The 15,705-nt window shown below is 32.8% G+C and overlaps 1 protein-coding gene across 1 annotated transcript; it reads left to right on the top strand.

Annotated features, from left to right (window-relative positions):
- The first annotated feature begins 6,180 nt into the window (after positions 1 to 6,180).
- Positions 6,181 to 14,511, top strand: LOC118191193 (uncharacterized). The gene is made up of 3 exons (XM_035361997.2): positions 6,181 to 6,336; positions 13,108 to 14,029; positions 14,380 to 14,511. Exons 1-2 carry the CDS (start codon positions 6,322 to 6,324, stop codon positions 14,005 to 14,007), a joined length of 915 nt encoding a protein of 304 aa, XP_035217888.1. The 5' UTR covers positions 6,181 to 6,321; the 3' UTR covers positions 14,008 to 14,029; positions 14,380 to 14,511.
- Positions 14,512 to 15,705: the final 1,194 nt, after the last annotated feature.

Raw genomic sequence — 15,705 nt, forward strand, 5'->3', positions numbered from 1 at the left:
CGCTAAAGTCGCTGAAGATTGGTATTTAAAGTCTGGGGGTTCGAATCCTCCTATTAGGTGCCTCCATAATGAAGAGACCACCGCTTCCGGCATTAGTAGTGGCCGACGCCTATAAACGGTTAGAGCCCGCTACTGCGGGGCGGGGACTTTATGTGAATGACACTTATGATAATTTATTTATTATTTATTTTGTCTCTTGTTAAAGAGGAACACATAACAGCACCATGTACAGTAAAATTATTTTAGTTTCATTATTAGCCATCCTTTTATAATCATCAAATAATTAGTCAAATTTTATTTGCTTTACAAATTATTTCGCGATAGTAATTCTGCTTTTTATCTGTCAATTTATATGCAGATTAAAACTGCTTCCTCGTTTAGGTCGTATATGTTTTAATTCAAGTTCACAGCAAATGTGTAAGGTTTTTTATTTTTCTTCCCTTACCTTCTGGTATCATTGGAAGTAGGCTCGGCTAGCATGGGAAGATTTGCAGTTCAAATCTCGGCAAGAGCATGGCTGGTTTTTCCTATTTCGTCTTCCTATGAGTACCTAATAACTCTGCAAATGTCATGCATCGAATAGCCATTCGCCTTGTGAAATAGCTCGAAAGGCCTTATGATAAAATTGTCAAGATATGGATTTAATGTTCATATAATTTCTTACTTTAGCATTTTAAACGACATTTTCAATTGCTACTGGAGAAAAGGATCTTCCATCTTCTTCACATTACGCTTCCACCTTTGCCTCTTTATTACCAGCGAAGAATCTTCGAAACGTGCTAGATTCCCCTTCAGTCACTGCTTTGAGAAAGAGGTACGTGACCACTCTTAGTCAAAGAAATTTCCTCGAGTCTCTCCAGAAACGCATGTGACATTTGACAAGCAAAAGACTGGTGCATTTTGATGGCAATTTAGGAAGACCCTCCGGTGAATAGCATCCAGAGATTATAGCAAAAATGTTACTTAGAATATCTCGATGTGTGATTCAACAAAATTCCCTTAACACATCGCGAAATTGGGAAAGGAGGGAATCGTTATATGTCATATGCAGTAATCATAATTTTTTTTTTTTTGCTATAAAGGCTTTAAACCAGTCTAATCTGTCGCCCTGCGATCCCTGGATATCTGAGATTTAGAATAAAAGGCAGCAGATGATTTTTTTAAATTAGAATTTATTATTTAATTTTATTACAAAAAAATAAGACTACAATGCATTCCTATTTAATCCTTCATTCAACTACTAGCGTCTCTCAGTTAGTTAGCTACTATAGTTGGTTACTTTATCATAGGCACTTCAGAATCCTTTTTTTCCCTTCCGGCTTGCCTCACAAACATGGTAACGACCGTTGCAGCAGGTGGCCGAGTCCCCTAATTTTTTCCCCTATTTCGTTTCCTTTTAGCCTGTTTTGCATTATGGATAGCGCAAAAAGGAAATCTGGCTTTTAATTACAGTCTCAAATGAGGAGAAGATAAATGCTGTAGACCCTGGCACGTGTTAACGATGGCTAAAGTTACAGACTATGGCGTCGCTCATTTAAGTAAGTCCAATTAATATAATCAAATTCTTAAGAAATTCATAAAGCGGAATTTGTTGTTTCAGTTTTGGCTTCCTCGTGTGTTGATTGCAGATGCTGCTCAGATTAGTCTGAATGTCTTAATTGACTACTAATTAGAAGGAATTGCTAATCAAAACGGTATGTTCTGGTAGACATGAGACATTATAACGTTTGAATCCCAGAACCTTAAAAATATATTCAAGATTCGAAAACTCAAACCTTTTTTTCCCCCATGATTTTAGTTTTTTGAATCTTAACCTAAAAGGTCGTTAAATTTTTAACTCAAGATTCTAAACATTCAAGATTCGAGAGGGTCGGAAACATTTTAAAACAGGGATTCGAGAAAATTTCGGGTTCACCACAACTCTACATCCTAGTTATTATAGCCAGATTCCAATATAAATTTCTTCACTGTATTATTTATCTATTACAATATTTCGTATTAGCTCTATAAGAGAATGTAGCTCTTTCTTTCTACACTTATAACCTTCGATAATTTACACAATGAAGAGTAAAAAGAAAAATAGATTACGTAAATGAATGCATTTTCTTCGGTAAACAGAATTTAGCCTTTTAGGAAAACGGGCTGTTTTGAGAAATGATTTCGAATTCATAAAATTTAATAACCAGAAGCTCAGAATGTTTTTAACAATTTTTCTTTCAATGGATATGATAAAATCAAATATTAACTTCCACTCTATTGCAAGCGTTGAGAACCATAACTACCAGACAGATGATTTATGGTTTCCTTGTACCTTCTCATTACAGTTAATAGGAACTGAGTTGAAAATTTTAAATAAACCTGGGTACTTATGTATTTTTCCATTCACTGTAAAATTTGGCGGATATCTCGCTAAATCTCGGGCAGCCATCCGGGCGAAAATTTTAACAGGTAATCAGAGATTGTTCTTCATTCTAATTTGTAATTAGCAGACACATGTTACGGATATCTTATAGTATAAATATAAATAGATATAAACTCGAAGTCTGAGATTTTTTAAAAACAAATTCATTCGAGCTGGAACCAATCACTACGGTCATTAATTTCTAATGGAATTTAAAATAATGACAAGATTTTCATCTTCTTTTTTGAATTTAGAGCTGTACCTATTCGCTCATATACGAATCTTTGCCACACCATTTTGCCAATCCCATTGTCTTTCAATGTTCTAAGCATGTGCACCAGTATAAAAAATCGGTAACTTTAAACATACTCCACTGCTTTCTATAGAAGGCAGACTCCAAATTTTAATAAATATTTCAAAATACGCGAGGAAAAACAGAGAAACTTGTATCCTTTTTTAAAAAAACCTAAACTGCTTATAGAGGATTCAGGTGATACAAAACCAAATTGAAGCTCTTAATGAGAGCGTTTTTACTTCTCGCTTATTTACATATTGCCGGCACTCAGTCGCACTGTTTGACGACAGTTCTTATTTGTAGAAAATGGTCGACACGTTACCCTGATGATTACACAGTCTGTAAAATAATTGAACATACGAGTACATGTCGCTGCATGCGGGAATACGAAGAACCAGTTGCATGCCTGGCTTTTAAGGAAGAGGAATAGGTATAAAGAAAAATTATAATCTTTCCTAAGACAAGCGAGCACGAACTGCGGTAATGGTCGTCGAAATTCAGTACTAGTACGAGTATTTATGTTCTCCGAAATGCTGGTCACTTTCAGAAATGGTCGCCTTAGAGAGGTTGCCTCACAGCAGGGTATAATGTATTTTAAATCCGAAAAGTAATGATATAATTTGAGTATTAATGAGTCAAAACGCATGCTCTGACGAATTTATGAAAATTGGTTAAAGATGTAAAGTGATCATACCGTAATAAACAAATAATTTGTTTAAGTTGATGAATGTCGTAATAAATAGTTAGCTAAAAACGTTTTATACATATAATCATACTTGTACAAACGGAAACATGCAGAATAGATGTAACTTTTATCTTTATTTCTGTGCTTTTTGAAAATATATTATCCTAAAGAATATGATATATAAGAGATTGAAACTGCAGGGTTATGACACAAGCAGCTGATGAGCGTGTCGTCATGAAACGGCTTCAGAGGCTGCTTGCGCTTGCTCCAGTAATGATTCCTTTTATGAGGAATAGCTTTCTGCACCGCATCCCTTTTCGCAGTACTGCATCAAGTTAATTTTCTTTCAAACTCTTTCACGTTTCATAAGAATGCTTTCATAAAGGCGAATAAAATATAACTCTAAAAGTTACATTAATTTCGTTTATATGAACCACGATAAAAAGTTGCATTTGACCTACGACCAATCCGCCAATAGTTAACAAACAGTATATCTACGGCAGGTAGGAGAATAGGCTATCTGCCCTGGCATAGAGCCGACATAATTTGGTTCCTTCTTTCCACGCGAAAACCCCATTACACTCGAATGGCGCACCGTTTCAAAAGAAGGAACATGATGTTCTTTTTAATACTTTAGAATAATAGATAAATACTATATACTTGAAAATGTTAATGCATAATATGTTAGGGACTAGCCTAGTCCGTCTAGCACATAGACGGCACATCACTGCTTGGGACAAATGTCCACCTAAAATAAAATATTAAATACAAAGCAATACACTCTTTCTAAGCTTTGGATAGCCTTCAGTATTTCACGATGTAATGGCGGCTAGCAAAGCTAAACCCGATAATTCACTTAAACAGCAGAAATATGTGACAGAGTAAGTGGCCAGCGATAACTGCCAAAGAATCTGCGCTTACATACGTTAAACTAATTTACATCCTAGTGAAAGTGGTAGAAAGCAGAAGCGATAGCATAGATGACAGGTGAGAGCATGTCCGGACACCTGTGCGGCTTGTATAGACTAACTAGGTGTCGTCCGGATCCCGCAACTATCTGATGCTAGACTCTGAAATCAAGATCATGGCAACACAAGAGCAAAGTATCAGACTTTTCTGCTTGCGAAATTAAATAGTCTCCTGGTTACATCGCATGTTAACACACTGCTACACATACTCGGTACACTAAACATATGTTACCGTAAAAGACCGAAATTTGAGAATGTCGACTTTCACCGGAGAATGTCAACATTCACCAAATACCCTCACCGGTGTATGTCGACAATCACAGATATGCTCTGGTGTAGGTCGAAAAGAGAGGAGTATATGTACACGCGGCCATTCCAAAAGGAAGTGTTGCACAAATAAATGCAGTTGTAAAAGCAGGGTCCTCTTGTGCAATTCAATGTGTCATAACAGTTTAAGTTGTTGCAATAAATAAAATTTTAATCGCATAATTCGGTAAGTTTATAACTTCTATTATTTTCCTTTCTCATTTTGAATGTACTGTGTGTTTTAAGTTCTTACATTCTTAAGTTCTTATTCTGAGTCTCAAGTGCGTTTTTTCGCGAATGAATTACGGAGAAGGAAATATAATATTTTTATATGTTCAACATTCACCATTAATACATGGTGAATGTCGACATTCACCGGTGTAAGTCAGAAATAAGAGTATATTTGGAAAATATTTCGGGCATACACCAAGCAACTATATGAATGTTGACATTCACCGGTAAAAGTCGACATTTTCCAGATTTCGGTGTTTCACCGTAACATATACATTGCATTGATCTTTGCGCTGTACTTACGGCACATTTACAAAACTTATTGCTACACTTAATACACTATATATTCTATGCTACACATTACGCTGAGCATTATTCTTGACAATTCAACATAGATTCCGAATAATGTAATTGATTATCACAGGCATGCGAACCATTTAAGTATTTCAGGCTGAAGATTAAAAATATCTTGTTCCGTATTATTTTTGCAGCACCCAATTTTCGAATGTAATGATATTGCATTATATTACGTTTTATTTATCTTGAGCAACATGTACAAAGTACTTATGCAAAGAGAAGAAATATTTAAATGCTTATCAGGAATTAAATTTCAAAAGATATACAATAAAAAATTTTCGCTGTGTTTAATTAGCATCAAAAAAAGGGGGAAGTGATGAAAACGAAATAAATAAGTTATCCTTTTCTACACTAATTAAAATATTTTATGAAAATAACTTTTACGTATCACAATTTTCAAAGCGTCTAATTTTCGATTATCCGAATAAAAGAAAGACAGACAAGAATATTTTTAGCATTTTGTTGTACCTGAATGGCAGCACAATGAAGCGTCATGCTTATGAATCCATGAAAAGTATTTCAGTCAGTTAGCAGCAAAGAACAAAGCCCCTGTTGAAGCAAATATTTGATCAATATTTGATCAACAGTGGCCGATTTCGTTTGGTCTTCTTGTAAGAATAATGTATCTTGTGTAAAATAATAAACTCTTAATCGCAACAATACCGGCGATAGAACGTCACAAAGAAAAATTACTATCAGATCTGATGATCATTTCCAACAATATATTTTTTGGTTTTCTATGTTGGCCGATCATGATGAGTGGTTCTTATTCTGTAACATACTTATTTCATTTCATTCACTACAAGGCGGGAAATTTTTTTTTCATATCACATAACAATGGCGTTTGACTAGTCCACTTCTAAGGCCACGTGACAGCGAGACAGACGAGAAAGGTCGCAGAGAAAGTTTTTTGAATGGGGGCGGAGCTTTCCCTTCTTGAACTTCGATCAACCTAGTTTCCGTTTCAAAACCCCACTATATAAGCTCTGAAGCCGGCAGTATGGTCATACACCTAAGAATCCTAAGAAAAGGTACACACACATAAAGGAATTGTAACTTGTTCCATTCTTTTACCAAAATGAACCAATTTGTGGTGAGTCATACATTTATTTCAAATATTTACTTATTTTTTACTTTTTATGTTTTTATTTTGTATGTATGTTAAAACAATATTTGTAAGGTCTTACAGGAAACTATTAATTACCAGGAAATCAAAAAAGAGTTCTTAATTTTGTCATCTAATGACGAAGAAATGCAAATGAGATAACATTAATAGTACGTTTTAGAATATTTTTTCGGCATTACGTTTGCAAATGATTAATAAATGGGAAATATATGGGAGCAGAATAAAAGAAAGTCAATTTTGCAGAATCAAATGCTTTTAAACCAGCTAAATTGTATGCAAAACATGTGTTAGAAGAGAAAGAAATAAAGTAAATTTAAAGCTTTTAATATGACTTTAATTCATTATAATAAAATTATGATAATAAAAATGAATATATTTTATAGCATTACATTAAAAAAGGATACGTTTCATATAACCTACGCATTATAATATATTATACGAAAATGTAATCTATTCCATTAACTGTAAAATTCGACTCAAAAGGATTTAAAATCTCTTAAACAACAGAACCGAAATCAAATATAAAATAGTAAACATTTCGGGTGAAGGGATATATAACTAAACGAAGGAACAATTTTTAATGCATTTATAATTGCTTGAAAATTTTATTAGAATTGGTAATTAGCATTTATAACCAATTATATTACGTATTTCCTACTGAAATGTAAGAATCTCTAATTGCTCCATACTTAGTCTGATATAAACCGTGTAAAAGTAAGTGAGATAAATATGTTAGAAGTAAATTATTCAGATTCAAATGTTATATAAATTACATTAAGCGAAAAAAATGATGTACATCACTATTTTCTAGATTTTATATATGCATGTTTTCTTAAAATGAGAACGCTGCCATCGTGCGAGATACCTAAACAAAGCCAGATTTGAGGAATGAATTTTCCTTATCCCACACTGCTAGTAAAACAAAAATTCCTATTTAACAAAACTATTTTCTTCTTAGTTTTATTCAAATAAAATGACATTCAAATTAACTTTTAGTCAAATTTTAATGCGATCTTAAATTACTTCACTCTAACGAAAAGAAGACAACTGGTTTATTACTAAAACAACTGCTTTATTATGCATGAACTTAATTCGACTCGTATAAAGATCTACTCTTATTTATAAATGCTTTGTGTCTTTCTTAAGTATTTAAAAATTGAAGTAATTTAAATGCAGATGCAGAAAAGATAGTGAAAATTTATGTTATCGACTAACGATGAATATAAAGAAGGAAGTTCAACTCTAAGGCGGTTTTCACATGCTGGCGTAAAAAATTCCAAAACTAATTCTGGTTTATAAGACTTTATTACAAACCGTTTTTTTACTTTCCGCTTTGAATACTTTAGCAAATCAGCTGGAAGTATTCCTGCGGCATTTACCTGATCAATGAATCAATTAAATTTATGATTTTTGTTTACAATTTACATACTCCTTATTTACCACTTATTAAGGATAATATTATTCTGCACTTGTTAAGTAGAATAATTTATTTATGTAAAGAAAAGCACATTGTTTTCGCTCTAAATTAGTATGTTGTTTGTTCTTTGTCAATTCTGGTTCAAAATTAATAAATTAATATTAGAAACAAAGACTTAATAATTTAATCAATAAACATTCCAAGATTTATAAATGTAATCAAAGTGAGACAGAATTACATGTAAAATTTTATTCAATTCAAATGCGAAAAACTAAAATGCAGAGGAATATTTAATTTTATACTTTGTCTGAAAAATAATATGTATTAATTTGGTTCAAGTAAAAAGTATGAAAACTCATATTTATCTCGTACTATTTAGAACCCAGCCCCCCAAAAAAGGTCTAGCAATAAAAAAAAATTGGTTTAACAAAATAGAAATAAGTTACATAAGTAAGGTTCAGTTTCATTAAAGTAATTTTTAATCGCAATCGGAGAGATCAATCAAATGATTTAAGCAATATAAAATATTTCCCATGCCAAAAATATATATTTTGCATTTTACTGGCAGTTAAAAGTAATTACCATCAAACTGTAAATGAAATTTAAAGAAAAGTTATTTTGAAATAAAAAATTATTATCAGAAGGAAATCAATAACGCTGTTAATTAATCATATCAGCCTCAAATCAAAATAACATATTACCATCGTAAATTATACAATTCTTTTATTTAAAATAGAATTTCGAATCAATCAAACAATCTAAGCTATGTAAAGCTGTATAATATTTAGTTAAAAATTATACTCCTATATCTTCATTTTATAAAAGAAATTTAATGTAGAGGCAGCAGTATTTATAGGACAAGCCTAACACTCCACCCTAAAATACTGAGTCACTAAAACCAAGAAATATTGTATTTCTTTTTGGGATCCACACTCAATATGAAGGAAAGACCGTACTGTCTGAGGTTTTGGTGATCTTTCTTCTGTAGCTTATTAGCGGTACAGGGAATAAAACCGCTAAACTTCATTACTTTGATCGCTATTAATGACAATGTGCTGTCTACCCATGTAACATAAGTTTATACGTTTATATGTATGCGAGCTAATTTCTACTAGAAAGTCATCCAGGAGCGGCTGAACGGTAACACAGCTCAGCATTGGTAGTTCATCCTCGGTTCAAATTCCGAATAGCTTCGTAAGAGTTTTTGTGGTTTCCTTAAAGTTCTTTTAAAAACCCCTCGAAGAAGGCATCTTTTTCTCTATGTAAATAGCCCTCTGGAGCTTTGTAATTTTGCTCCATTAGAAGGTCCCTCCCGAAGATATCCCTTCTTTTAGGAGGCTAGCTCTATCATGGTTTACCATGAGGTAATAAATTCAAATTCTTCTATGTATGCAGATTTGAAAAAATGCCGCTTATGAATCATTTTAAACTTTTAATTCTTGCAACTTTTTTTTTTCAATGGGGGGTGGACTCTACCCATTTATAGGCGTTGGCAGCTACTGAGGCAGGAAACTGCGGTCTCTTTATTATGGAGGCACTTAAGAGGTGCGTAGCCTTTGCCCCCTATGAAGGAACGGAAAAATTACATCAGTGCCTATTCCTGGATTTGAACCCGATCCATTCGGTGCGGCAGTCAGAGTCGAGTCACTAAGCACATTTTCGTCTGGTAGGCTTCGTTCCAAAACAAAAAGTTCTGAGTTACTTTATCGTTATTAGTAATCAGTTTTAAAATTGGTGTACAGCGATTAATAATTTGAAACAAGAAAAATAACATATGTATTATTTTAATATGTTGAAATTACACTGACTTTTTAAAGAAAATCTTTGAAATGTATAATAGCAATAATTATTATAATTAGTTTAAAAGCTTTAAATCCATATTAATAATGGAATAATGACTTAATAATCATTGTCATTATTCCATTACTAATGATTATACCAATAATTGAAATAATGACTTTTGTGTCTTAACACTGAGCTTTCATCATGAGCGGAAAATTTTCCGCATCATTCTTCTCTGATTTCTTTTATTACAGCAAAAGTATTTAGAAACCTTTTTCATTTAATATTAATTTTAGCAAATATTTATTTATTACGATGTTAAAATTCTTTTAGCTGTTTCTCTGTTGAGTAAAGTTTGTTTGTTAAATGTATGGATTACTGCATCCTTTACCTAAAGCAGTAGATAAACAAATAGCTTCTATTTTATTATCATACTCATGACAACGAATCTCTTGGTCATATTCTTGATAACGGAGTATCTGGTGCAAAAATGTATCTTATATTGAAAAGTTGGTTGCTTGCCAACGTATCACGACGAAATGTCTGAGATGATAACAAGGTATTATATAAAACAGTTATGTGACATACACATATTCATGCTCACATTTAAAACTTCTCTCCCGAACATTATGACAAAGCTGTCGAGCTAGTTGACAACTGACGAAGCAGTAATCTCGAGGTTTAGAAATTTGAATCTTCATGGTGTTTATAATCCTTTAATATGTATGCAGTTATATGCAGTATATCCAATCTTTAAATTATACTCTGCGAACATTCATAAAAACAACGTTGTATGCCAAGAATTATGCCTATAAGTCATTTAAATTCTATCGTCAGCCTTCCTTTTTATCGCCAGAAGGCGTGCTTGGCCCACCAAGGGCCGAGCTACAAATCCGCTAAACAATGGTTGTTCGAATCCCACGAACGAGTAGGCTGTATGGGCGTTTTGTGGTTTTCTCCATGTGTAACGTGTATGCGAGCCAGTTTGCTTAGAAATCCTCCAGGAAGTATCCCTACCCCTAGGCAGAGAGCCTTCGAGTGCTTTGCCATAATCAAATAAACCAATCAATAGTTACTGAGCAGGCAAGAGGGGTTGACAATAATATTTTGCTCCCTTAGGGCGCCATTACAAATTTCAAATATTCCCCAAAAACGAATCTTTTCAAAACGTAATATTATTTATATAATCATAACAGATAAAATATAAATAGATATAATATAAAAATATGTAAGGCAGATGGAGTGTAAAAAGAAATTCCTTGCTCCACTTCAGTAATACTTATTTCGGATATAGACTAAGTTGGGAAAATTCTGTAATAAATTCATGATACTTTAAAACTAACAATGAAACATTTTCATTATTTAAGAAAGCTTGTTCAATAAAAATAAAAAAACTAAAATATTAAATATTCTCGTTAACAAAATATGCAAAAATAATTGTATATTAATTATATATCTTACTTTAAGTTATTAAATATTTATTTATTAAAATAAACAAAGATGTCAATTCATTTTTTACTGCAGTTCATTTAAACTTATTCCCTGGAATTATTCTAACTTCATTTACCGATCCCTCAAAGCAAGTTGAAAATGACATCAAAAATTGCAAATTTTGAAATTAAATATCCAGGTAAACTTTTGTCGTATGAGAGTAAAAATGCCTATAATTTTATTTTTTTATAACTAATACAAAACTTTCCAAAATATAAGTTTATCTACTGGAAGACGGCATTAAAAATTAGTTTTCGTTATTTGTCAAAACTAATTACTTTTTTAATTTGACATTGCCAAATCATGGATATTTTCGTCATTTTAAACACTTCTGTAACTAGATATATATGACTACAACCAGCGATTGAGAAAATAAAGGCCGGGAAAGGACTTTTAAATCGGTTGAAGGAGTGAGCATATAGTAATACATTTGGTACTGCCGATTGCAAGAAAAAGGGAGGCCAACAACTAGTACTAAAGCAGTTCCATAGATAAGATTTTAACGTTTTACGGAAAATCGTTTTTGAGCTATGCAAGAAGCATACATACATACTTATACATACAGTTCTAGCACTTTATAAATACATATTGCACAATGGATGTATTTGGCGGGCGTATCTGACAATGTTCTACAATAAATCTAAATGCCACATCTAAATTTCTACATGTGTGGTTTAGCGGTATTTATAGTATATAAATCAATATTCAATCTAATTTAAACGTGAATTTTTTAGAATACTAAAGCATATTAATCTAATTTAGAATCTATTTAACATCTGGTCAGCAGTATTCAAGCTGTATTAAACAAATCGAAAACATGTACCAAAGTTCACACTGTTGCCACTTAGTGTTTTCTAAATCAATGCGCGTCTACTGTTTTTCGCGTTGCCATTTAGAGGCAGAGAATTGTCTGTTCAAACCAAAACACCTATGTTAACATTCGCACGGTTCAAAAGATTTATTTATTTGTTCTCTTGATCTATAGAAGGATGTTCAGTAGACCGTATAGACTATAGAGTATACAATCGTATACAGTTCTCTAAAGCGTTTCAGAAGTACACAAGAAGAAATGCTTTATTTCTATGAAGTTAAAAAATTTTAAATCTCAACAATATTATTCAAAATTACAACTATACTAACAGTTTTTAGTTTGCAGTAAGGATTTTAGATGTTGAAATGAAAGTAAAAATTATAATTCCAATAAAGAAAGATTGCTATTTTCAGAAATGTTCTAGAAATCTTGAGGATGAAAATCAAATGCGTAAAATAGAATAAGTAACTGAGAAACAGAAGTTTTTGTAAATTTCAGTGCGAAGAATACTGGTGATTACTTACCTTTTGATCATACTATGCAGTTAGCAAAGAGTTCTATTGAAATACGGTCACTCATGACTTGAAAACGGCTTCGTTAAGATAATGTCGTAATGATGGCTTTATCATTTCATCTATGATCAACGGTATTCTTACTGTAAGAAAAGAGAAGAATGTAAGAAGGATATCAGAGAGAAAAAGAAACAAAATTACGAATGTAATACACGTGTTTAGTATTTAAAATAGAGATTGATTTAGTTGCCTTGTTAGAATCTGAAATAATAATAGTATTTTGGTTTTTTGAGCACTATCTGACTTTTCTGCACGTTCTGACTAGTAAATTATACATGAGGTTTGAGAAATACTAAAATAGTAACACGAAATCTATTAAAGACTCTTTCTTCTTTTTTGTTCTTCATGCAAAGTTATCAAACCAGAAAACAGCGTTATAAGATGTCCATTTCCTATGGAAAAGGAAATTATGTTAATTTTTTTAAAATGTAACTAAATCTTTGACAAATATTTGTCTTATTTCCTACCGACACTTTCTATCATATACATCAATTTTTAATGTTATGAATAGCATTAGAAATACAGGCTTATTCATTGCCTGCGTATAAACTTATCTATACCAATTACATTAGACTATACGTAATCAACTAATACTTCCTATATTCTAAACAAGTAATTGAAAGATAATAAAAAATTTTAATTTTTACACGTTTTTCTTTTTATAGGTTGCTGTGATCTTATGTGCTGCTACGGCTGTAAGTGCTGGAGGACACGGTGGATATGAAATTGGAGGCTATGGAGGCCATGGTGGTTATGATCTTGGAGGTTATGGAGGAGGTAAAGGTTTAGGCGGAGTCGGAGGAGGCTATGGCGGACTTGGTGGCGGATATGGCAAAGGACTCGGTGGCTATGGAGGTTATGGAAAAGGACTTGGTGGCGGATACGGAGGTGGTTACGGTCTTGGACACAGCATCGGATTTTTGGGTGGTGGCTATGATCTTGGTGGATACGGAAAGGGATTAGGAGGAGGATACGGTCTTGGTGGATATGGTAAAGGACTTGGTGGATATGGTGGTCTTGGTGGTGGATATGGTAAAGGACTTGGTGGATATGGTGGTCTCGGTGGTGGATATGGTAAAGGACTTGGAGGTGGTTACGGAGGCCTTGGAGGAGGATATGGCAAAGGCCTCGGAGGAGGATATGGTGGCCTTGGAGGAGGTTATGGCAAAGGACTCGGAGGAGGATATGGTGGCCTTGGAGGAGGATATGGCAAAGGACTCGGAGGTGGATATGGAGGCCTTGGAGGAGGATATGGTAAAGGACTCGGAGGTGGATACGGTGGTCTTGGAGGAGGATATGGTAAAGGTCTTGGAGGTGGATATGGTGGCCTTGGAGGAGGATATGGCAAAGGACTTGAAGGAGGATATGGAAAAGGACTTGGAGGTGGATACGGTGGTCTTGGAGGAGGATACGGTAAAGGGCTCGGAGGTGGATATGGTCTTGGTGGTGGCTATGGAAAAGAAATTGTAATCGTTGATGGCGGATACAGTCATGGAGGATATGGTCTCGGCGGCTATGGTAAAGGTTATGATCTCGGCGGATACGGAGGATATGGACATCATTAATACGGCCCATTGAATAGAATTGGTATGTAAATCATTAATGAAAACTTTACATCTGTATTTTAAACCAAAGCGAACTTCTTTAAAACATATGAGTAGAAAACTGAAATTCTACACTGTACAGAATACTTTATTTGTTATACATTTTATTTGCAGGTCGCAACAGAATTACACTTTCTAAAAGTTTTTTTTTAATTAAAAATATTCATTTCTTAAAACATTACTCGTTAATAAGCCATACATAATTCAAGTCAACGAAAAAAGAAATTTGCAAACGAAACGACAGTTAAACTAGCTCTAAAGATGTATGTAAATTTAATACTGCATATTTTACATTTAATGACATTATCGAATAACTTTCTCTTTTCTTTTCAGAATGTTCCAAAGTTGCAAATTTATCTTCGAACAGCCAACTTTCAATGACAGAAAAGTTAAAGAAGATAAATTTTGTAAGAAGTCATCATTGCCTTGTGTAAAATACAATAAATGTTTTTATTTATATTTTTACCTTGTCTCATCTAGTGTTTTTTTAACACTTCATAAGGACAGTTAAAACTTTCCCTTTCTTTAGTCAAGTTTGTTCATCAATTATAGGGCAATAAATCTTACCTTATTAAAACATATTTTCTTTATTTCCAAAATATTCCAGGCAGACAAAAATTACATACAATGTAGGTGAAAATATTTGAAAATTCATAGATCCATTTAACTTTCATTCAGCTTTAATACCATTTTATTGTAATGAAAAGTTAGAAAAGAAAATAAAATATATAATATATAATGGATGTGGCAAAAATCTTTCACAGAGTGGTATGTGTTATTCTGATATTTTAATTAAAGTAATAAAGTTTTGAAAATTATTACTATTTTAATTACATTTATAAATGAAGTCATTTCATTTAGTTATTTCCCGTAATAATTTTAAACAGCATAAATTTGAATGCAAATGAATAAACTGAATAAATTTCATTCTTCTTCGAAAAAATATTACAAGAGCTTGGGACTGTAATCTCTTTTTCAGAAAAACAAATCAAACGAATTGGTATATTAAATGACATGACATTCTTCATTACAATGCTTAATAAATACCGATTAAGGACCACGTCTCTGAGGAAAACTAACATATCAATATTTTACTGTGTGAAGTGGACTAACTAATACACAAATAGGTAATAGATGATGAAAAATGTGAAGTTCTGTGATACAAAGACCTCAACAGCAGTTTCTAGAAGATTAAAGCAGATGGTGATTATAACAACACAGAACACTTTCAGGTTGTGACAAAAAGATGAAACGAGCAATTAAAAGGTGGCATTGTGAAAATAATTAACGCTGAAAGACGCAAAATGAATCCAAAAAAGAAGAAAGTTCTAAGGTTTATTTTGAAGAATGAGAATATGATTTAAAAACTATTTCTTAGCTGATATATATTAAAACAACTGCAGAATTGTACGAATTTAAAAATTTTAAAAAAGATTCGCTATATTAAAGATATTAAGGCTGCTATATTAAAGATATTAATTTCTCTTATCGAAGACATAAAGTTACTTAGAGGCCTTCTGACATTCTAAGGCAAGGACTTCAACAAGATCGGTATTGACCACTTGGATTTAAACTTTCACTGAGAACCAGTGGAACAATCCATGGGGATTCAGTTTCGTCCTTGTCATTTTTTATTGATAAGTTGGGATCTTTCTATGG

Source organism: Stegodyphus dumicola, chromosome 12 (genome assembly GCF_044657685.1).
Source record: "Stegodyphus dumicola isolate Sdum_Otavi_A_Nest chromosome 12, ASM4465768v1".
Lineage (NCBI taxonomy): Eukaryota > Metazoa > Arthropoda > Arachnida > Araneae > Eresidae > Stegodyphus > Stegodyphus dumicola.